The sequence below is a fragment of the Lytechinus variegatus genome, chromosome 11, assembly GCF_018143015.1.
Source record: "Lytechinus variegatus isolate NC3 chromosome 11, Lvar_3.0, whole genome shotgun sequence".
Lineage (NCBI taxonomy): Eukaryota > Metazoa > Echinodermata > Echinoidea > Temnopleuroida > Toxopneustidae > Lytechinus > Lytechinus variegatus.
In genome coordinates, this window is record NC_054750.1 from 12,049,716 (window position 1) to 12,073,683 (window position 23,968).

General features: G+C 38.4%; 2 protein-coding genes across 3 annotated transcripts; both read right to left on the reverse strand.

Moving 5' to 3' along the window:
- Positions 1-1,057: 1,057 nt before the first annotated feature.
- Positions 1,058-8,267, reverse strand: LOC121424398 (echinoidin-like). Its single transcript, XM_041620065.1, has 3 exons — positions 5,215-8,267; positions 1,604-1,793; positions 1,058-1,343 (listed from the first exon to the last, which is right to left on the reverse strand). The coding sequence occupies exons 1-3, from the start codon at positions 5,343-5,345 to the stop codon at positions 1,098-1,100; spliced, it is 567 nt and encodes a 188-aa protein (XP_041475999.1). The 5' UTR covers positions 5,346-8,267; the 3' UTR covers positions 1,058-1,097.
- Positions 8,268-9,878: 1,611 nt separating this feature from the next.
- Positions 9,879-19,795, reverse strand: LOC121424396 (echinoidin-like). Of its 2 annotated transcripts, XM_041620064.1 has the most exons (3): positions 13,640-13,869; positions 11,364-11,553; positions 9,879-10,377 (listed from the first exon to the last, which is right to left on the reverse strand). In XM_041620064.1, the coding sequence occupies exons 1-3, from the start codon at positions 13,786-13,788 to the stop codon at positions 10,132-10,134; spliced, it is 585 nt and encodes a 194-aa protein (XP_041475998.1). In that variant the 5' UTR covers positions 13,789-13,869; the 3' UTR covers positions 9,879-10,131. The 2 variants fall into 2 exon arrangements, 1 of the variants encoding a protein (XP_041475998.1); XR_005971367.1 differs by lacking the exons at positions 9,879-10,377; positions 13,640-13,869 and adding an exon at positions 19,712-19,795 and having other exon boundaries at positions 11,470-11,553.
- Between the last annotated feature and the right edge of the window lie 4,173 nt (positions 19,796-23,968).

Below are 23,968 nucleotides of genomic sequence, written 5' to 3' on the forward strand. Positions count from 1 at the left end.
CCATAACCTCCATTTCTGTTTTTCTTAGTCGTGGACTTTTTGAGGGACCCCAAGCTTCAAGGAAATTCGGAAATTGAAATGTATCTAATACTTGAATTTAGCAACTTTGAATATTCATGTCTAATTATGTAAATAAAAAAGACTTTCCCTCGCGGTTCGCGCTCGCATTATCGATTCTGTCTCTATGCTGCAATAAAAACAGATTTCACAAAAAGACAGAATAGTTTGTAAATTGTTATAACAGGAAATTCTGTGCACTTTAACAGAATAGGTATATTATTTCATTGCAGGAAACTTGTAAGGTTTCACAATCTATATAGAGGTAGTGTAGTAGGTTTCACGGTACACCATGTATCTTTCTTGGGCAAGTGTTGGTCCTGAAAAGGACCACCCAATTTCGACGTTTCGGCAAGTGTGTGATACATTGATTGTGTACCGTGAAACCTGCTACACTATTCTTCTTCGCCATGGAAACCTTCAGAAGTTATATCTTTATAGAGGTATGCCCGAGATTCTTCTGCAGGAAGTTTTCTGTGTCTTTTTAGGATATTTTTTTAACTGTGATAAGAGCTGCATAGACTTAAAACCGTGAAATCTCAAATTCAATGCGGGTAAATTTGATTGAGCTGTCAAAATGGTAAAAAAAAAAAAAACACTGCCACGCCACAACCATAAGAATTGACTATTCAGAAAACAATATGTCTACCATTAAAACGGCCTTGTAATTGTTTTAATTAGAAATTGATTACGAGTTTTAGTCTCATTTCTGGTGATTTTTTTTCTTGTGAGGAGCGTTGTGGCCCAGTGGATTAGTATCCGGACTTTGAAACAGAGGGTCGTGGGTTCAAATCTTAGACATGGCGTAGCTTCCTTCAGCAAGTAATTTATCAACACTGTGCTGTACTCGACCCAGGTGAGGTAAATGGGAAAATGCTTATTACGGCTGCTAAGCTAAAACTGGGGCAATAATATCCAAGTCCTTTGGAAACACAGACGTTATAATCATTATGTGATACATCATTATTATCATTATTATTATAATAAGCATCATTAGTATTATTATCATTATTGTTATTATTATTATCATCCTCATTATTCTACCACATCGGTAGTTTACATATGAAGTAATGAATCGTCATCGACGGTGACTGGACACACGGCCCATCTCGCCATAGCCCGGAGTTGAAGTCAGATCGGATGACACCGCAGTTTTCATCCCTTGTGTGGAAGTCGGGTTGTCCTGGTGCCCAGGCATTGTAATCGAAAGGCGATCCATCTGACCACTTAAAATCACCTTCCATGAACTGATCGTGCAGTCCAAACCAAAGTCCACCTCGTATATCCTAAAAAAACAAGAAGGGGAAGTATAAGCACATTAATCCACGGTCGATAAGCAGACTTTCTGCCTCCTACCCAGTTGCTGCAGGGAAGTGGAGATAGAAGGGACGTGTCTCAGACAATAATAAAATTCCAACTCTTATCTTCTAAAACAACTTTTCGGCACCCCTCCCCATCTGAGATCCGGGGTCCACCCTAGTACGCGCCCGTTGGATAAACTTGAGATTATATATCCTTAGAAAAAAAATTATGGATGAAAACTTACAATAGTGTCACTCGATTTCCGTCGCGAGGATTCGTAGAGAATATTGATGAAGTTTTGTTCTGCCTGTGAATGTATCGACACTAAGTGAGCCATTGTGTCCGGACTTGTTGCCTCGCCACTGAGAGAAGGTACGGTGTAAGACTGGCAAAACCGCTCAGCTTCGTTCCAAGTCAAATTCTGGCTAAACAACCTACACAATGAGAAACAGTTAACAAAGAATTACTCCAGTGTGGGCATAGGGCTAACTTGGTCCTGGAAGTGAAAGTCAAAAAGTGTATTCGTAAGAGAAGATGGCATATTAATAAGTCAATTAAGAAACCGGATGTGAGGATGATAGATCCTCTCCTCCCTGTCCGTCAATACGACTTGACCAGATACTAGATCACGTCCTCTCATGGTCTCGATCTTATAAAGTCTACTTGATGAGATAATAGATCTTGTCTTCTCGTCACCTCATCCTCACCAGATCAAATTGATGAGATAGTAGATCTTGCCTTCTCGTCACCTCGTCCTCATCAAGTCGACTTGATGAGATAATAGATCTTGTCTTCTCGTCACCTCGTCCTCACCAAGTCGACTCGATGAGATACAAGCTCTTGTCTTCTCGTCACCTCATCCTCACCATGTCGACTTGATGAGATAATAGATCTTGTCTTCTCGTCACTTCATCCTCACCAGGTCGACTTGATGAGATACTAGATCTTGTCTTCTCATCACCTCATCCTCACCAGTTCGACTTGATGAGATACTAGATCTTGTCTTCTCATCACCTCGTCCTCATCAAGCCGACTTGGACGAGATACTAGATCTTGTCTTCTCGCCACCTCGTCCTCACCAGGCCGACTTGACGAAATACTAGATCTTGTCTTCTCGCCCCCTTGTCTTCATCAAGTCGACTCGTCTTCATCAATTAGTTTGTCTGATCAAGACGACTTGGTGAGGACGAAGTGACGAGAAGAAAAGATCCAGTATCTCATCAAGTTGACTTGATGAGGACGAGGTGACGACAATGCAAATCTAATATATCTTCAAGACGACTTGATGAGGATGAGATGGCAAGAAGAAAAGATCTATTATCTTGTCAAGTCGACTCGATGGGGGTGAGGTGGCGAGAAGACAAGATCTATTATCTCATCAAGGCGACTTGATGAAGACGAGGTGGCGAGAAGACAAGATCTAGTATCTCATCAAGGCGACTTGATGAAGACGAGGTGGCGAGAAGACAAGATCTAGTATCTCATCAAGTCGACTTGATGAGGACGAGGTGACGGCAATGCAAATCTAATATATCTTCAAGACGACTTGATGAGGATAAGATGGCAAGAAGAAAAGATCTATTATCTCGTCAAGTCGACTCGATGGGGATGAGGTGGATCAAGGTGACTTGATGAAGACGAGGTGGCGAGAAGACAAGATCTATTATCTCATCAAGGCGACTTGATGAAGACGAGGTGGTGAGAAGACAAGATCTAGTATCTCATCAAGTCGACTTGATGAGGACGAGGTGACGGCAATGCAAATCTAATATATCTTCAAGACGACTTGATGAGGATGAGATGGAAAGAAGAAAAGATCTATTATCTCGTCAAGTCGACTCGATGGGGATGAGGTGGATCAAGGCGACTTGATGAAGACGAGGTGGCGATAATGCAAATCTAATATATCTTCAAGACGACTTGATGAGGATGAGATGGAAAGAAGAAAAGATCTATTATCTCGTCAAGTCGACTCGATGGGGATGAGGTGGATCAAGGTGACTTGATGAAGACGAGGTGGCGAGAAGACAAGATCTATTATCTCATCAAGGCGACTTGATGAAGACGAGGTGGTGAGAAGACAAGATCTAGTATCTCATCAAGTCGACTTGATGAGGACGAGGTGACGGCAATGCAAATGTAATATATCTTCAAGACGACTTGATGAGGATGAGATGGAAAGAAGAAAAGATCTATTATCTCGTCAAGTCGACTCGATGGGGATGAGGTGGATCAAGGCGACTTGATGAAGACGAGGTGGCGAGAAGACAAGATCTAGTATCTCATCAAGTCGACTTGATGAGGACGAGGTGACGATAATGCAAATCTAATATATCTTCAAGACGACTTGATGAGGATGAGATGGAAAGAAGAAAAGATCTATTATCTCGTCAAGTCGACTCGATGGGGATGAGGTGGATCAAGGCGACTTGATGAAGACGAGGTGGCGATAATGCAAATCTAATATATCTTCAAGACGACTTGATGAGGATGAGATGGAAAGAAGAAAAGATCTATTATCTCGTCAAGTCGACTCGATGGGGATGAGGTGGATCAAGGCGACTTGATGAAGACGAGGTGGCGAGAAGACAAGATCTAGTATCTCATCAAGTCGACTTGATGAGGACGAGGTGACGGCAATGCAAATCTAATATATCTTCAAGACGACTTGATGAGGATAAGATGGCAAGAAGAAAAGATCTATTATCTCGTCAAGTCGACTCGATGGGGATGAGGTGGATCATGGTGACTTGATGAGGACGAGGTGGCGAGAAGACAAGATCTAGTATCTCATCAAGTCGACTTGATGAGGACGAGGTGACGATAATGCAAATCTAATATATCTTCAAGACGACTTGATGAGGATGAGATGGAAAGAAGAAAAGATCTATTATCTCGTCAAGTCGACTCGATGGGGATGAGGTGGATCAAGGCGACTTGATGAAGACGAGGTGGCGAGAAGACAAGATCTAGTATCTCATCAAGTCGACTTGATGAGGACGAGGTGGCGAGTAGACAAGATCTATTATCTCGTCAAGTCGACTCGATGGGGATGAGGTGGATCAAGGCGACTTGATGAAGACGAGGTGGTGAGAAGACAAGATCTAGTATCTCATCAAGTCGACTTGATGAGGACGAGGTGACGGCAATGCAAATCTAATATATCTTCAAGACGACTTGATGAGGATGAGATGGCAAGAAGAAAAGATCTATTATCTCGTCAAGTCGACTCGATGGGGATGAGGTGGATCAAGGCGACTTGATGAAGACGAGGTGGCGAGAAGACAAGATCTAGTATCTCATCAAGTCGACTTGATGAGGACGAGGTGGCGAGTAGACAAGATCTAGTATTTCCTCATGTAGACTTGATGAGGACAAGGCTGCAAGAAGTCAAGATCTAGTATCTCATACTGGATGAAGGCTACTGGATCTTGTCTTCTTTTCACATCAATCCCATCAAGTTGACTTGATGAGATACTAGATCTTATTTTCTCTTCAAGTCGACTTTACGATATACTAGATCTTGTTATCTTTTTAATTCGTCCTCATCAAGTCGACTAAGACCTATTTAACGAAGAGTTGCGCTCAAATACAACAACAAAAATCAAACGTATTTGTCGCATACACAATCAAGTTTCTTTTTTTTTCGAGTTGAATTTGATTGTTGCAAGTAAGTCTTTCCTGCAGGCCCTTGATGAGATACTCGACTTCTCTTTTCCAGAGAGAGAGAGGGAGAGAGAGAGGAGGAGGAGGGAGCGATGGGAAGGGGGAAAAGAAGGAGTGGAGAGAGAACGAGAGAAAAAACAATGGAGAAAGTGAGTGGGGGAGAGAATGAAGGAGATGAATATAACTTGCCTGTAACAATGATGATCGAAGGCAGTCCAAAATGTAGGGCAACAGCATCCGGCCAGCGCCCCGGTGGGACAGGCAAGGAGGGTGATAGCCGATGCTGCTAGGAACACAAGGGTCCTACTGCGAAGCGCCATTATAACCAACAGACGATGCACTGTGTCTGGTTCCAAAGAAAGAACAAAAGTCAGAAAACCTTCATTAAAAGAAAGTCTACCCCAGCCCCCCCCCCAAAAAAAAAGAAATTTGGGTAAAGACTGAAAAATCAAATAATGATAAAGATGAAAAATTTCAGGAAAATAGGATTGTGGAAAAAGAAGTGATATTTTACGTTTTGCTTATTTTCACAAAACATTTATCAGCACACACTAGTCTGTATTCAAACGAAGAAACTGATGGCTCCATACACTCACTATTTAGTTTGTAGTTTATTACATTTAATACGAGATTTCTTATCTTTCCGCTTTACAATGTGAAACAGGGTTTAATTCCCTCATGAACATATGGAATTGCAATTGTTACAAGCTCTCAAAGTATATTTGATTAAAAAGGGAAAAATCACACAGCGAAGATGCTTTCTTATATAATGAAGTCAGAATAATGTTGAATATTCTATTGTTTTATACAATAAAATCCTACCGATTCGGTATACGTTACAATTATATCCCAAACATTAAAGGGGTACACTGCTGGCTGATAAGAGAATGGAATGAGCAGATAAAGAAAAATCAAGCAAAACAAAATACTGAAAATTTCATCAAAATCGGACAAAGAATAGCAAAGTTATAACATTTTAAATCTTTGCATTATTTCGGTGAAACATGCAGTTCTATGCATGTATTCACGAATATTCACTAAGCAAGCTGATGATGTCATGTCTCCGCTTACTCTTTTGATTCTATCATATGAAATGATAAATTTTTTTCAACTTTTGCCAACCGAGAATGAAAAAAAAATAGGCTGACAACTGATTTGATGCATAAAAAGTGAGGCATACCATACAAACATGCATGAAAAAAAAAAACGATTTCATGTAATAACATAAAGAAAAAGGAAAGTGGGGAAATGACATCATCAGCCCACCTAATAAATATTCATAACGGAGTGCATATGTTTTCACCAAGTATTACTTAATTTTAGAATTTAATAACTTTGTTGTTTATCATCAGATTATGATGAAATTTTCGGACTTTTCCTCTGAGAACTTTTACTCTATTTAATGAGATAATTATTTTTTTAGCCCGGAATACCCCTTTACACAATCACCGTACATATAAACTGTTCAAATATGCATGTGACACTCACAGTTTTCCGCTGGTATCAAATCCTTTACAACGATTTATGTTTTGCCGAAACCCATCAGCTTCTGAATTCGAATCGAATTTTTAGCTAAATTTATAATAACTCTCTCCCATAGACTTTATTGTCAGGGGTTTTTGATGGTTACTACTCTCATGATTCCAAGAAATCATTCTTGGAACATTTGAAAGTCATTTTCAATGAAACACCTGCCCTCTCGGAGCAAATATTAATAAAATCGGATATGCGTATATACGTGTTCCAATTCTTGACTTCTCTTCCTCCGAAATGCTTCAGTTAAGCACATTACGATTCAATGGTAGAGTTAAAATCGGTGGTGGTAATTGGTGTCGATGGGTATTCATGGTGGGGGGGGGGGGCGATTGACACAAATATTGCTCTATTTGACGGGGCTGCACGAAGATCTAAAATCTGTTGTTGTTGCTTTAGAGGGGTAGTTCTTAAAGGCCAATCCCACCCTATATCAAAATGTTGATTTAAAAAAAGAAAATGAATCCAACAAGCACATTTACTGAAAAGTTCATCAAATTTGGATGTAAAATACGAAAGTTAATACAATATGAAATACAAAAAGTTATATAAGCAACAAAATTTCTTCTCATGAAAAATGAGAGATTTGGTGATATCACTCACTCACATTTTATTTTGTATTTCATTGTCTTAATCATACAATATTTCAATATCTTTTCGACTTTAGTTTCTAGAGTTTTAGTTCTTCTAAAAATGAAGAGGGGCATTTGTCCCCCGTTTGTAATTTGCCATACGAACTTCTTTTTCATCCTGGCGAACTCAAGTAAACTTTACTTACTTACCGGATAGGCCTATTCCGTTTAGTTTGAATTACTTTGGCAAGCATAAAATTATGTATTGGAATAACAAGTACATATTTGGGAGTAAACGGAAACCAGAGAAAGTGCAAAGGAATGTGAAATAATGATTCTTAGTAAATATAAACAAAAAATGTTTGAAAAGTAACAGTATTTACTGAAAAGAAGGAAGTATTTAACGATTTATTTGTGTGGAATTCAGGCCTTGGAAAATACTAAGAAAATACATATCATGTCAGTGGCAGGCACTGCATGGGAAGCAAGGTGAGGAGGGTCCTGAAGCAACCCCAAGATTTAGCTTGGGGGTGCTTCATTTATAGGCAGCACCCCTGGAAATCTGGTATGTAGGCCTATGCTAAAATTTAAGCAGAAATTAAATAAAATCAGCCTTATTTTCTATCGAGCCCCTTTTTTGCTTGTCAAATTCAAACCAGCACCCCCTGTTAAAATGTGTTACCAGGGCACTTGTCGGTGTTTTTTTGTGTGAAACTGTATGAATAAACATCAATATGGTATGCAACTTGATATATTCTTTACCAAAGCAAAACTGAACGCCAGGGAGTATACTATTACTTGTAAATATCTGATAGTTCTGTAATTTATAGAAAAACACGTTTTTCAAACAATTTGGATTCAATTTATTTCATTTCATTTCGTTTATTTCCAATCCAACATTAGCATTTGTTTTGTACATTTTGATTATGCAATTTAAAACAAGAAAACAAGAAAACACAAAAGCAAATTTCTATGTACAATGACTATAATTAAAATCATTATAAAGAGGTTGGGAATGGAGGCGTCTGCTGCTTAAAGCGGAGCTTGTAGAGCGCAGCCTCCCAATTTAATGCAAAGAAACATTTCATTTTTCTTCCAATTGACATTTAATTCATTTTTCATGTGAAATATACAAACAAATAATATACATGGCCGTAATCAGATTTTTTTGCTGGGAGGGGGGGGGGGCAGGACACGTAAACTAAAAAAAAAAACCGGAGGGGAGTGAAATGACCGAGCTTGTCATGGGGGTGCTTTTTTTTTAAAGTGAAATTAAAGAATTTCATGCAGATTTTTGGTGAATTTTGTGGAAATTATCAGTTAATAAAGTGAGTTTTCAAAATTTCGGGGGGGGGGGGGGAGGGGAACTACCCCCGCTGCATACGGCCATGATGATAAAGTACAAAAAATATTTCCGGAAGAAGGCGCTAAACCCAGAAAGCAGGGGCTTGTGACGTGATACGCCTGATAGATAATAATATTTATAAAATATGTTTCTGGTCTTGCTTGTACAAAACTAAGCAGTTTAGTCTGGGGATATTTAATACTTATCAAACACGTACGTCAGGGGAAAAAGGAGTCACAATTTTGTAACTGTCACGGTGATCCACTGGCCGGGGGATTTTTTTTTCAAAATCAATTTATTGCGTGTGCACACTCGGAGGTAATGGTATGCCAAAATATTACGGAACCATGATGTCCCGGGGGGGGGGGGGGCACTTACATTGGCGAGTGGATACCATGCGCGACCCAAAAAACACGTAAAAAGGATGTCTTTTTCACGATAGGGCACGTTACGTACGTAACGTGATAAGGGTGTAAAAAACACGAAAATAATGAAAAAAGGGTATCTATTTCGCTAGGAAAATTACGTGTTTAGGGTCGAATTTGCGGGGATGATAAAACAAAATTAAAATGTTTTAAAAAGGATGTCCTTTTTGCCCCAAAACTTCGTGTTTAGAGTCCGATTTGCGCGAGGTGTAGAAGGTGGGGTCGTATACTAAACCAAATAAGGTAAAGCCGACGACCGAAGGACCCGTAACAATAAAACATTCCTGTACTTGTTCAGGGGTTCATTTCAGGGAATATTTGCCAAGAGTATCGTTTTGTTTCCAATACTTGTTAAGGGTAGGGTTTCACACGCCAATACTTGTTCCCGGGGGGGGGGGGGCACTTCCATTCACGAGTGGATACCATGCGCGACCATGGGGTCTCGAAAAGCACCCTAAACACGTAATTTCCATATTCTGAAAATGCAACCCTTAACAAGTATTAGCGTGTGAAACCCTACCCTTAACAAGTATTGGAAACAAAACGATACTCTTGGCAAATATTCCCTGAAATGAACCCCTAAACAAGTACAGGAATGTTTTATTGATACGGGTCCTTCGGTCGTCGGCTTAACCTTATTTGGTTTAGTGTCCGACCCCACCTTCTACACCTCGCGCAAATCGGACTCTAAACACGAAGTTTTGGGGCAAAAAGGACATCCTTTTTAAAACATTTTAATTTTGTTTTATCATCCCCGCAAATTCGACCCTAAACACGTAATTTTCCTAGCGAAATAGATACCCTTTTTTCATTATTTTCGTGTTTTTGACACCCTTATCACGTTACGTACGTAACGTGCCCTATCGTGAAAAAGACATCCTTTTTACGTGTTTTTTTGGTCGCGCATGGTATCCACTCGGCAATGTAAGTGGCCCCCCCCCCCCGGGAACTTGTTAAGGGGTGCATTTTCAGAATATGGAAATTACGTGTTTAGGGTGCTTTTCGAGACCCCATGGTCGCGCATAGTATCCACTCGTGAATGGAAGTGCCCCCGGGCATAATGTCGGCAACTATAGGTCTTTATATGTTTTATTCCCCGTCCATCCCCTATCAAAACGCTCCAACGACATTCTGCAACCAAATAAGAGTGAATTAGGTCCATCATTGATTTTACAGGAGATGTAACTGTGATAATCAATTCCGTCCAGAGTTTGTGGTGAACGTAATTCTTCTACCACATCGGTAGTTTACAGATGAAGTAATGGATTATTCCTGTCGGTGGTTGGATACACGGCCCATCGCGCCAGAGCCCGGTGTGCGTACTTGATCGCACGACACCACAGTTGGAATCCCTTGTGCTGGAGTCGGGTTGTCCTGGTGCCCAGGCATGAAAGTCCATAGGGGTTCCGTCTGACCACACGAAATCACCTTCCATTAACCGATCGTGAAGACCGAGCCAGAGACCACCATGAAGATCCTGTAAGCAAGAAGGGTTAGTACCTCGTTAGTACCTCGAGTACCTCGTTATAGCGGGATCGAATTCATGATTTTCGGCCCAAGCAATAGCCTGGGAAGTGGGGGGGTGCTGAAGCGCCCCCATATTATTATTGTGTGCTGCGTATGTTGTACACCATAGGCAGCACATAGCAAAAACTCTGGTGTTAACTGGTGTACATAGAGGACCACACCAATTATTTTACTCCCATGTCAAATTGACAGTGTTAGTTTAACCCCTACATGTGTTATTAATAGTATTACAACACCTTTGGGTGTTACATTTACACTCTTTGGTGTTATGTTCAACCTCTAGGGTGTAATTTTAACACCCCATGGTGTGGTCCTCTATAGACACCAACTGGTGTCAGTTTTAACACCACAGTTTTTACAGTGCACCCTCTGGAAAATCTGGGACCCGTTTCAGGAAGAGTTACCACTGTTGTAACTTTGCCATTATGGCAACTACCACGGAAACCTTGATTTTGATTGGCTGCTGAACCCTGTTGCCATGGTAGTTGTCATAATGGCAAAGTTACCATAGTAGTTATACCTCTTTATGAAACGGGCCCCGGGCCCCGGGTATGTAGAAATTTGACCAAAATCACCTTCATCGGCATGAGACCTTTTTCTTTGTCACTTGTCATTTTTTTTTAGATCTGGGCCCCGTAGGATTGAGCTTAGCGATTAACCATCTGGTTGATTTATAAGAATAATTGCACTCATTATTGTTTATGATAAATCGTAAAACTCTATAGATATCTATAAGCTTCATGTTACGGGTCTCGGGTTGGACTATGCGCCATGAAAATACAGAAAAGGGGGAAAAGTATCGTTGACGCATGCGTGGAAAAAAAATCGATTTGGTTGGTAATTTTTTCGCCTTTGAATCCTATTATACATTTAGCTTTCTCGGGGAGTTTCTCGCCTCGTAACATAATATAAAGTTCCTATTGTGATGAAACTTACCAAAGAATCACTCGACTTCCTCCGAGAGGATTCGTAGAGAATATTGATGAAGTTTTGTTCGGGCTGAGAATGAATCGACACCAAGTGAGCCATTGTGTCCGGACTTGTTGCCTCGCCACTGAGAGAAGGTACGGTGTAAGACTGGCAAAACCGCTCAGCTTCGTTCCAAGTCGAATTTTGGCTAAAGAACCTATACACAATGAGAAACAGTTCACAAGTAATTATTCTAGTGTGTGCAAAGGATTGCCTTGACTATTGAATCCTGTAAAAAAATATATATAGCCCTATTTATTAAAAAAAAAACGTAACCATGTATACGACACATAAAAGCATCACACTAGAAAACACCGGTGTTAATTTAACACCAGCCCGGTATCTTTATCGGTCAACACCAGTTAAGAATCAAACCGATATTGGTTTAACACTTATTTGGTGTCGCTTAAAATGTCAATTTGGGGCTAGCTTAACGCCAAACCAGTGTTGTTTCAACACCTCTCTGGTGCGAACCGATACCAGGCTGGTGTTCAATTAACACCGGCGTTTTGCAGTGCAATCGTTTACATGATGACGATATACAGTTAATTTTAAATAAGAATCTCTGCAAACCATGACGAGAAATTTCAGTGTGAAGACGAATGACGAGATCAAGGCTGGTGAGGGGTGAGATCTCGTCATTTGGGTTCCGTAACACAAAGGTCAGCGATTAATCGATTGATTGCACATAGTAATCAATGGAATCAATCGTAAAAAATGTTTTACGGTGCTTGCTAAGCTTTGTGCTTCGATCCCTTGATATCATCGTCCGACCATAGGGTCCATGGTCCGACGGAGTCACGGAAGCTTATAGGTGCCAACCAGATGACGAGATATGAAAGACGAGAAGACGGATTAATATAGACAAGATTAAGACCAGTTGTTTGAACCCAGCAAGTCGATTTCTTTGAGACGAGAATACAGGATGACAAGTTGTCGAAACTTGGCAAGTCGACTTGTTTGTGAAATGAAGAGAAGATGACGAATTGTTGGATAAAATCCAACTTAATTTTCCTTACTATTCTTTCGGAAAAATTATAAGTGCCAACCAGATGAAGAGATAGGAAGATGAAAGAAGGGTCAAATGACGAGAAAAAGAGTTGTTGAAACTCTTTAAGTCGACTTGTAAATTAACATCACTTTTGAAATTAGAAGACATGATGATGAATTGTTATAATTTGGACAGCCGACTTGTTTGGGACAAGAAGACAAGATGAAGAGTTGTTGGAACTTATCGGCCCGAATTCACAAAGGTTCATGGTTTCTGCAGAAACCATGGTTTCAACCGTGGGTTTTCGGCATGATTTTGAGTCAACTGTTTTAGGTGGTTTTAAACCGTGAGTTTTAGAAACCATCGTTTGTGAATACCAAATTTTAGAAACCATGGTTTTTCAAAAACCATGGTTTCTAAAACCCACGGTTTCTAAGAGCCATGGTTTCAAACGAAACCACCTTTGTGAATTCGGGCCATCAAGTCTACTTGTGTTTTACATGACAACAAGATGACGAGTTGTTCAAACGCGAAAAGTCGACTAATTAAGGACAGTATGAATTGATTATTATTAAACTAATCGTGATACGAGGGCATATTTTTATCATCGAACATATATAGATATATACATATATATATATATATATATACATATATAGAACATTTAGAAAAAATGTAATGTTTGAAATTTCATACGATCAATCGCTATAGGCCTGTTATACGGGACCTTGTTTGGCACTTATAGGCTCCTGTAAAGACATAATGAAACACAGTTCAAGTATCCATTCCTCTCGACATCCACTGTCTAAAAAGACCGTTTAAGTTAAGGGGCTCGCCCTGGTTCGACAAACCCCTAACCTTGTCCTTGAGTCCGTGCTCTTCCCCAAATTTGACAGACTGCCCCAGCCCAGCGAATATTGATACATTGGTATATATATATATATATATATATATATATGCAACAATTTTGTCTATAGAAATGATGAATGACCAATGAAAGAGAGATGCTCTCTCTGTAGATAAAAATCAATCTAAGATCGGATCGAAAGTTTCAATCGAATAAGATCGATTTCTTAATAAAATCTATTAGATTGAAAACGTAAATCCAATTTTGGGTCGGTCCCTGATGGCAATCTATTTCAATTTAAGGAATTTAGAGAGAGGGAGTAAGATGGATTTGAGATTTGGAGAGGAGAATAAAAAGAAATAGAAGAGAGGGAGAGAGGGATGAGGGGGGGGGGGTAGAACTTGCCTATAACAATGATGATCGAAGGCAGTCCAAAAAGTCGGGCAACAACATCCGGCCAGCGCCCCGGTGGGACAGACAAGCAGGATGATAGCCGATGCGGCTAGACATGCTAGAAGGAACGTACTCCTATAAAGCTCCATCACAAAGAACATACATTAATCCTTTACTAAACGTTTCTTGTAGACACGAGTTCTTGGACGAATCACAAATTGTGATCCTCGGCACATTAAAACACCCATTTATAATGAATTTGGAAACCGAAATATTGGAACCTTTGGTTCTGAACAATGACAGAGATTAATTGGACCAGAAATTGGCACTGACCCTGACTTTAGGATTTCCAGAAACCATTCTTAGTAGTCGTTTTCAATAAACACAAGTCTCCTGAAAGCAAATGTTTATCAAATCGGATATCCGGATTGATTAAAGCAGGTATCATGGTTATCATCTGGTTGTATTTTAAACCAGATATGGATAATGTAGAGCATTCAGTGAGCCATTAAATTTTGGGTAAAAGATAATAAACAAGCCAGCGAATAATATTAAAAAATATTTACAAGAATTTTTGTTGACAGTGTTCGACTATGAACTAATATCATATACGATAAAAAATGAAAAAGGTTATCAATTTAATTCAGTTCAATTTATTTTCCCGTACTGATTTTAACTTGTTAACCTGATTTCCAGGGATACTGCCTATGGTAAAAAAAAAACATAATTATGCAGAACCCCTTGCAAACTCTTGATGTTGCTTCAACAACCCCAGCACCCCGCTACCTAGTGCCATGGTTTTACTGAAGTGATAATGGCGGTTTATTATTTGATCAAGATCTTTTGTTAATTTACAGGTGCAGTTCTACGAAAGACTATAGATGTAGATGCTATGTCGGTGTATAAAAGTTCATTTCGATGATAAAGTAACACCACAATTTCCATGGGCGGATCCAGGATTTTTCGAAAGGGGGGGGGCACATTTTCCCGAGGAAAAATTTGATAAGCAAAAAAAAAGATTTCAACCTAATATTAAGGGAATTTCGTCCACGAAAAATTTGATAACATCACCGGTAGGTGCATGATTTTAGAAGTCAGCATCCTTTAAGGCGTTACAAATTAACCATGGTGTTTGCGGTTTGGATATAACTTATGTTGAATCTATACTTTTTATATATAAATCATTTTATATAAATCATTTTGTATCTCATATAGGATTCATATCTTTATGTACTGTCAATCATAATTTACAGTATTTTGACTTCTATGTTCTCCATTTCACCCTCCTCTTCTCCACCACTTTCTGTTTTTTTTCTCTCTATACCTCAATCAATTTTCTCTTTACTATTTGGAGGACATACCCCCTCTCTTTCTTTCCATTATACTCTCATTTCTCTCTCTCTCTTCTTCTTCTTCTTCTCTTTCCCTCTTCCCCTTTGCTTATTTCTCTCTTTCTCAGACTTCTATTTATGAGATACATCTTTTAGTTGGAGATAAGTTTTGACGTAGAGTACTGTAATTATGTTTTTATGCATTTGCTTTGTTATATCTGTATATTGTACTTCATGATTTTTGTAAATTGACCCTTTCAGCTTGTGCTGCTGGTCAATTTTTATGTGCATAATTACCAATAAATAAAAAAAATAATAAATAGATAACACCAAGGAGTGTCCATTTAATAATTTCTTTGAAACTGTTAGTAACCTAGCAACGAAAAGGAAAGGATGTAAGGATATTGACGAATTCGTTCAAATATTGCTTAAAATATAATCCAGCAAATTTATCACCACTTGCTCATTTTCTACTGGATATGTACTGAAAATATATTAAGAAACATGTATTATTGTGCCTATCAAACAAAGAGGCGATAACACAAGTCAAATAGAAGTCAGGTGATTATACACCAAATTCATCACTGACCTTTCTCGCAAAATTGTAAAAAACCCTGCATGTATTTTAGAAATTGAAGAACTATCAGATTTTTGCAACTAATGGTGTTCTTCCTGACATTAAATTCTGCTTTGGTTTAGAACAAACCATGCCACCTTGATGTTCATTCACAATGTTGTAAACTGGAATTTGAATACCATAATAATATCTTTGACTTCTCTTAGGCCTTGCATACACAACAAATCATTCCACCTTCTTATTTTCATACATACCTGATCTTTCACATTTTCTTTATAAATATTCTGTGGTTTCCGTTCACTTCAATATTTCCCTGTTCATAATTTTTATGCTGGTCAAAATCAAATAGTGATCGAATTGAACCGAATAGGCCCTATCCGGCCTTTTCGGAAAGGCGAGTAGAGTTTACTTGAGTTCGCTAGGAAGAAGGGGAAAAAACATTTGGTAAAGTACAACTGGGGACGCATGTCTCTCTTAAATTCAGGGAAAAAACTAAAATGTAAGAAACTCTATGTATGAAATATCATCAACAAAATAGGCATGGGAATGTTTATTAATGGAGTTGCTCTCAAGCATGGGCGGACTCAGGATTTTTCAGCGAAAAAAAAAATTGACACGCAAAAAAAAAAGGTTTCTAGCAAAAAAATTAGGATATTTCGTCCATGAACAAAACTGACAAGCAAATAAGGGTCTTTCAGAAGGGGGGGGGGCACACTTCTGTTTTAACAGCAATTTTACATTACAAATTTCTATTGTGCCTCTCAAAAGAGGGGGCACGGGCCAGCTTTGCCCCCCCCCCTGGATCCTCTAGTAGTCTCAAGAGTTGCACAAGACATAAAAAATGTATCGTCACAGCACGGCGTGGTGCCAGCTCTTCACATTACAGAGTTATCAATAAAGTGTCTGAGGGGGGGGGGGGGTAGGGTGTAGAATCATCCCCCAGTATTGTTGGAGTTAAGGAGATCAAAACTGCTTATTAATTATCCATCTTCAATGTATAGATGTTGGTATCCATAAAATGAGAGAGTGGATGATGTCATCCACTCAGGGACGGCGATCATTGGGACCAGGGAGCACAGTTCCCCACCTTTTGAAGCACTAAAAAAATGCCACTTTTACGCAAGAAAAATGCCCCCTCACGAGCGTGTACTGTGTCCCGTTCACCTGAGAAGGACCGTTTGTTTTATGTGTGGGCAAATGCTACCGGAATTGTAAGGGGTTGTGTCTTTGAAGAATAACACACTCAACACCCCATAGCACTAGCGTACCTACGGACGGGGGGGGGGGGGCAGTCTGCCCCCCTGACGAGTCACAACCCTTGCAAAGGACGTATCCCTGCCCCCCCCTGACGAGCATGAAACATATTTTTGCCCCCCCCGACGAGCTTGAAGACTTTTATTATTATTTTTTTTTTGCTTGTAATTTTTTTTTCTGGTACAATATCCTTTATTTGTGATTGAAGACCCTTTTTTTTTGCTTCTCATTTTTTTTGGCGGACGGTTTTGTCCCCCCTGTGGAAAATCCTAGGTACGCCTGCCCCATAGGAAAATTTTGGGGGTGCTAAAACCCCACTCCCAGCATCCCCCGCTTCTCAGGGCTATGACGTTGGAGGAAGAAAACTCACTAAGTGGAATAGGTCCGGATATCCGATTCTATAAATATTTGCTCCAAGGAAGCAGGTGTTTATTGAGAGCGACTACAATGAATGATTTCTCAAAATCCGAAATCCACGATCATTACCAATATCTGGTCCAGTTTATTTGTCTTTGTTTATAGACACATAATATAGTTTATTAAGTACTGCAGGGGTATAACACTTTTCTGTTAAACGTGTTATATACACCTCTCAGGTGGCGTAATGAGTCAATATTTTGGAGGGGCCATATTTGGCGTACTGGTGGCAAATTGAGAGCTGCGAGAGTATGAAGCGAGTGAAGTATCTTAAAAATTGTAGATACTGATATATAATTTTGTGTTAAAGTTTTTGACATTAAAAAAACAATGAAATCATATCATAATTGACCCTTTCTTTCTTCGTTTTTTCTTTTTTTCCTGTTTTATATTTGGTCATGATCTTTTTTGTTTGGGGGGCCTCCATCTGTACGACAGTTCACTTTTTAGATTTTAAAGAAGACTTGTACTTTTAAAAGGCCAACAATGTAACAAGGGGTAGGAATTGGATGGAGAGGGGTTAATTGGGAAGAAACCCCAAAACAGCTATTACAAGTTGGAAGATGTGGTCATTTAACATGAATTTCAGCATGTTCAGTAACTGTTCTCGGTCGGGCCAATAGAATTTGCAAGATTTACTTATGAAGGTCTTAAATAAGAAGGAAGAAAGGAACAATAATCATCATTTTATAAGTATTGCCATTTTTAGTTTATTTGTATGAAATTTCCTTAGAATCATTTTACCTTTGTTACTTATTGATATAGTTTCTTATACACGTGGAGCGTTGTGGCCCAGTGAATTAGTCTCCTGACTTTGAAACAGAGGGTCGTGGGTTCGAATCCCATCCATGGCGTAATTTCCTTCGACAAAAATTATTTATCCACATTCTGCTGCACCCGACCCAGGTGAGGTGAATGGTTAACCGGTAGGATTTAATCCTTGAACGATTTAGCCGTGTTAGCGCCTATTAATATGGCGGCTAAGCTACAGCCAGGGTAATTGTGATACCAAGTGTCAAAGCGCAGTTGAGTATATATGCACAAAGTAACTGCGCTATATAAATGGACATATTGTTATTATTGTTATTCGTATTATACGACGTGCTATCTTCAAGATGATCTGAACTGAAGGTCGAAAATTAAGTTCAATTCCTTCCTGTGTTAAATAGTGCACGGGCATGACGGGAATGTACATCTTAAATAGACAAATCATAAACTTTGCACTAAGATGCTTGTTTATAGAAATGTGATAAGAACAGCAGTCAGGAGAAAAAATGGACTTAACGTTTAGCTGATGGATATTAAATAAATAATTGAGAATCTGACTTTGCATCGACAACTGGTCACCACTCGTACTTTCAGCATGTTTTACCTGAATTTCTGTTGATTTTGGAGCACATCCAATATCCCTGTTCTCCCCGATTTTCTTTCCCCCCCTCTCATTCCTGTATTTCGTATACCTCCTGATTGTTTTCTTTACCCTCCTCTCCTTTCTATTGTTGGTGGTTCATCTTCCTTCTTCTTCTTTTTAATCCCTCTTCACACTTCTTCTCTTTTATACCAGCAACATAGCCAAATCAATTGGCTGTAAAAGTAATAGTCTACTAGCGCCATCTCGCGGTGGGCTTGTTGAAAGTTTTGCAGATTAAAGGGGAAGTTCACCCTGAAGAAAACTTTCTTGTAAAAATAGCAGAAAAAATAGTAAAAAATATTGGTGAAGGTTTGAGGAAAATCCGTTAAAGAGTAAGAAAGTTATTAGAGTTAAAAATTTTGGATTTGTGACGTCATAAACGAGCAGCTGTCCCAGTGTTATGTAATATAAAATGCATACATTTCAAATTTTGTATGGTTCCTGATGACTTAATTTTGTTTTCTTTTCATGATCGGGTGTGAAACGATTTGTCTATTGATATACAAAAGTTACAGTGAAAACCATTTTCAATTTTCTGAGAAAATGACATTTCATTGATTTTTTACCATTCGCTATGTAGGAATGCTGCTCGCATATGACGTCACAAATCAAATAATTGAAATTCTAATAACTTTTTAATTATTTGATGAATTTTTCTCAAACCTTCGGCAATATTTTTCATTAATTTTTCTGCTATTTTTACAATAAACTTTTTGTCAGGATGAAATTCCCCTTTAATGGCAACGGGGGGGGGGGGGGGTCACATCCTACAAGCAATGCTGTTCAGTTGACCCCCCCATTCCTACAGATATGTTGTCATTATGCAATTCAAAATTTTCTCGATGAAGCAATATATTAATTTGCATTTTATATTTTCAGTTATGCTGTTGTAGAGGATTTTGTATTCTTATATGGAAATAAAATGAAAAAATACGAATTTTAAACAATAATCTTAAAAACGTCTTTAAAAAAAGAAGAAATCTGGATATATCTAAAAAAATAAAATTGTCCTGCCAAGTACTAGCATTTTACACTACAACCTTTGGTGTTCAAATTCATAATGAATATTGGAAATATTAATTTTCACAACGTACCATATAGCTTTTTAATTCCAGTGGAGAAACTGCATACCCTCTTGTAGGCCCTTATCACATACCAGGATAAAGCTATGTAAAAAAAATCTTTCTTGATAACAACAAGCTTGAGTCTACAAATAACGTTCTTTTTACTCTTTCTTCTTTTTCATTCAGATGACCAGTCCCACGTATTCAAGTTAATGTTAGTGTTTGTTCAATACCTGGATGTTAATCGTGTAGGCAAACAGAGTCTCTCATCCCCTATATAGCACAACAAACCTTCCCACTTTCGATGAAATATCGAGTGTTTGCCAACCTTGTGCTGACAAACTCTTACGTAATGCAAAGAAAGCTGCCACTAACATTTAAATGTACTACATTTCTGTTTTCTCCCCTTCCTTTACTTAAAGAGGGAGTTCACTCCACCGACCTCAAGTTAACAGAGAAATATTATAGAAACATGCATGGTAGAAAGTTTGGCATTTTTTTCATATCAGATTTCTACTTTTGCAGTCATGTATGCGGATATTTTTCCCCTTCCAGTAGCCTTTGTAAATGGTTTAAGATGATATAATAATAATAATGATATTCAGCTCATATACAATACATATTGATCTCGACGAACCTGGAAACTTTAACATTTTAATTTCAATTGATATCGTGATACGTAATAACATTTTTTAACGCAGATTTGAACCAAAATAATCTGATTTGTTTAGGAGGTCGTTCCATATCATAGTGTGTATATAATCATAATATCAATATAAACATTTCATACCAGGCTTAATACTACAATATTCCTGCTACTAAACGTTGGCAAGCTTATGACGGCATCCCAGGTAAAAATTATTCAAAAGGTTTGACCAAAAAATCGTATGATGTTTATTTCATATTTATTTTTGTTTTAAATTTTATTTTATTTCCAGGAACACAATTACAATCATTACAATAATAAATGTCAGTACATTGAAATGGTCATCATACAATATTCAAAATACAATATCGAAATGTAAGAAAAAAACAGACTAAAAAGGGAAAATAACACCAGCTAATGCCTGGGGGTATCAAAAGTCATAACTCCATGACAGATGGATTTTCATACAATTTTCCTGGGTAGCTTCTCTATTCAAACCAAATTTTACTTGGACTGGATTTTTCCTCTAACTGGATAATTATATTTTGTTCAGTTGATAAATCTGAATTATTCACATTGTGTGAAAAAAACTGGGCCACCTTTGATAAGCGGTTAAAAAGTGATCAGATAAAGTAATGGGGCAATTCCATAAAATAATAAACCTTTTTTGTTCATCCGACCCCCATTTTTCTCAAGTTTTACTTCACTTTATAAACTGGCCAAGTGATGGTCCTTTACGAACATTACAGACTGTAAATCGAACAAGAAATCAGAGACACAAAATTTCATGAAGGTTCTAAATAATATCGTAGGGCGTAGCACATTCATATTTTATGGAATTGCCCAATGATATCACCCATCATAATTATTCCCTGAAACAGAATGAATTGATAATATTGACATCACATAACTTGCTGGAATCCTGGAATAGATGCTTTGCATATATATATATATATATATATATATATATATATATATATATACGTAAACAGGCGCGTACGCAAGGGGGGGTTCAAACCCCCCCCCCCTTTTCGTTTCGTTTCCTTTTTTTTTTTTTTTTTTTTTTTGCTTGTCACCCCAGAGGAGAGGTCGGTCTGGTCAAGGAGTTACTCCTTGGTCTGGTTACGGACAGTTCCCCTACCCAATAATGTATATGACAGCAATAATGAACAGAATCTCATGTTTCCGACGAAAAACACAGAAAAAATTTCCGCTCGCTCGCTCCATTTTATTAGATCTTTTATTTCCGCATGTCGCCGACATGATCACGGTATCGCCATTAACAAGGCCATACATGATTATCATGATGTATACTTATGAATACAAGTGAACCAAGACAAAGACATACGTTTTCTTACAAAATATGTTTTACCAATATGAAAACCAAAATGACGGAAAACGCTAAAATGTCGGTTGGCTCGCTCCGCTCGCTCGTAATTATTTATGAAATTCCATAAGTATCTAGTCTCCTGTTCAAGGCCGTATTATGAGTGTTGCGAATAGAAGGACATGTAGCATCGACTAATACTTGATTAACTAACAAACTATTGACAAGAAATGTATGTTTTGACGGGAAAACGCGAAAATTTCGGCTCGCTCACTCCGCTCGCTCGTAATCATTTATGAAATTTCTTAAGTTTCTAGTCTCTTGATCAAGGCCATATCATGAGACTTACGAGCAGAAGGACATGTATCATGAACTAATATGTAATCATTACCAATGAGAAGAATTGTATGTTTTGACGGAAAAACGCAAACATTTCGGCTCGCTTGCTCCGCTCGCTCGTAATTATTCATGACATTTCTCAAGTTTCTAGTGTTCTGATCAAGGCCATATCCAGGCGCGTAGCCAGGGGGGCGGTCGCCCCCCCAAAACGTCCCCAAAAAGAAAAAAAAAGAAGGGAAAAAAGGAGAGGAGAAAAGGAATAGGGAATGAAGGAAAGGGAAGAAAGGTAGCTTTGTGTTTTTTCTATTTATTCTTTATTTTGTTCTCAAAAGAGAAACTCCTTCACTCTTCTTGCTTTAAATTCATATATGAATTTTGCTTCCGCGCTGCGCGCGGTTAAATGACAATATTGAAGTTCTCCATGTTCCCCCACCTTTTCTCTAACCCTGTTTTTCCACCTCAGCTATGTGCTTCTTGCCAGTTAAAGTTAAAATTGTATACATTAGGGCATGAATTTGAGTAAGGTTAGGCCGAAGTAAATGTATGAAGTTATCTTTTTTTTTTCAATTGATCGCGCATCTTCTGGTCTGGTCGGCTCCGAGCGGGTAAAATCTTTATATCAGTTTCTGCCGTCACCTCCATAAAGTCAGCTTCTCCCGCTTTTCAGCTCATTACTATAAACAACCATAATTTGGGGGCAAACAGGTTCCTAATTTAAAAAGAGGAAGGTATGGAATTCGTGTCGTATTAAATAAAAAAGTACAATATTTTTTTATCAAATTGTATTAAACTTCATGTCATTTCCCTGTATACATTCATCTCCTGTCCTGTTTTGCGCCCTCAGTTTGAAATTTTGAATGACACTTAAGTTTCTTTATATTCAAAATGAAGCGCTTCAGGATAAGTAAAAAAAATTAATCATCCTTTATTATATAGATAGATAATTTCAATAAATCACAGAAGTTTCAACTTTATGCGCACTATTTTCCTTGTAATGAAGTTCAATAATCTTAGAAAATCAATTGAATTAGAGACGATTGGGTATTAGAGATATCTACATTTGATGAAACGTCCGCCCTTTGAAATTTCAGAGTTTCATTGCTCATCGCGGGGAGGAATATCTTCCTCTACCAATCTTCTCCTCTGTTTTGCGAGTTAAAAATATGCACTGATGCTAAATTGTTTGTAATCAAATCTGATCTTTCCAAAGAAAGTTTCAATATATCTTTGAGAATACCCTTTTCTCGGGACCCTTTTTATGGCAAGAAAAATTGATAAATCACATTAGCATCATTTTAATTTCCTCCATTGTATACCTCTTTTGTGCGTTTACAATCATTTTTGAAAACAAGGTTCAAAATCGCAATATAGTCAACCGAATTGGAGGTACTAGAGACAAGAGAAACGGCTCCTTTTCATTTTAATTTATGAAACACTAAAAGCTTCGCGCTTCGCGCGGGAGGGGGAAACTCCCCCTCCCTGCACCCACCCCCTAGGGAGCGCGCTTCGCGCGCTCTTTAAGTGTTGGCACGCTTCGCGTGCATTTACCGCACCCTCCAAAATGAAATCCTGGCTACGCGGTTGGCCATATCATGAGTGCTACGATCCGAAGGACATGTAGCATCGACTATGATACCGACAAACTATTGACAAAAAGGTTATGTTTTCAACCCCAAAACGAGAACATTTCTGCTCGCTCGCGGGTCATGATCGCACTGTTACATACCCATCCCCACTTAAATGTTATTGTCTTATTTGCAGCGCTGATAAAAAAGAAAAAAAATTATCACCTCCCCCCCCCGCTCATCACTTTTTAGAGACTGGGCTGGAGATTAAAAAAAAAAAATCAGCTCGAAACCCCCCCCCCCCTTTCAAAAATCCTGCGTACGCGCCTGTACGTAAAGGAAGGTATGAATATACATAAAAAATACCTTAAGACGTTAATTATATATATTTAATAAAATATTAAGAGTTT

What these genes read in the sequence shown, in the direction of transcription:
- LOC121424398 (XM_041620065.1), bottom strand. Translation starts at nt 5,345, where the DNA reads ATGGCGCTTCGCAGTAGGACCCTTGTGTTCCTAGCAGCATCGGCTATC. An exon ending in TTCGATCATCATTGTTACAG is followed by an intron (nt 1,794 to 5,214) that starts GCAAGTTATATT and finishes CTCATTGTGTAG; the next exon opens with GTTGTTTAGCCAGAATTTGA. An exon ending in GGAAATCGAGTGACACTATT is followed by an intron (nt 1,344 to 1,603) that starts GTAAGTTTTCAT and finishes TTGTTTTTTTAG; the next exon opens with GATATACGAGGTGGACTTTG.
- LOC121424396 (XM_041620064.1), bottom strand. Translation starts at nt 13,788, where the DNA reads ATGTTCTTTGTGATGGAGCTTTATAGGAGTACGTTCCTTCTAGCATGT. An exon ending in TTCGATCATCATTGTTATAG is followed by an intron (nt 11,554 to 13,639) that starts GCAAGTTCTACC and finishes CATTGTGTATAG; the next exon opens with GTTCTTTAGCCAAAATTCGA. An exon ending in GGAAGTCGAGTGATTCTTTG is followed by an intron (nt 10,378 to 11,363) that starts GTAAGTTTCATC and finishes TCTTGCTTACAG; the next exon opens with GATCTTCATGGTGGTCTCTG.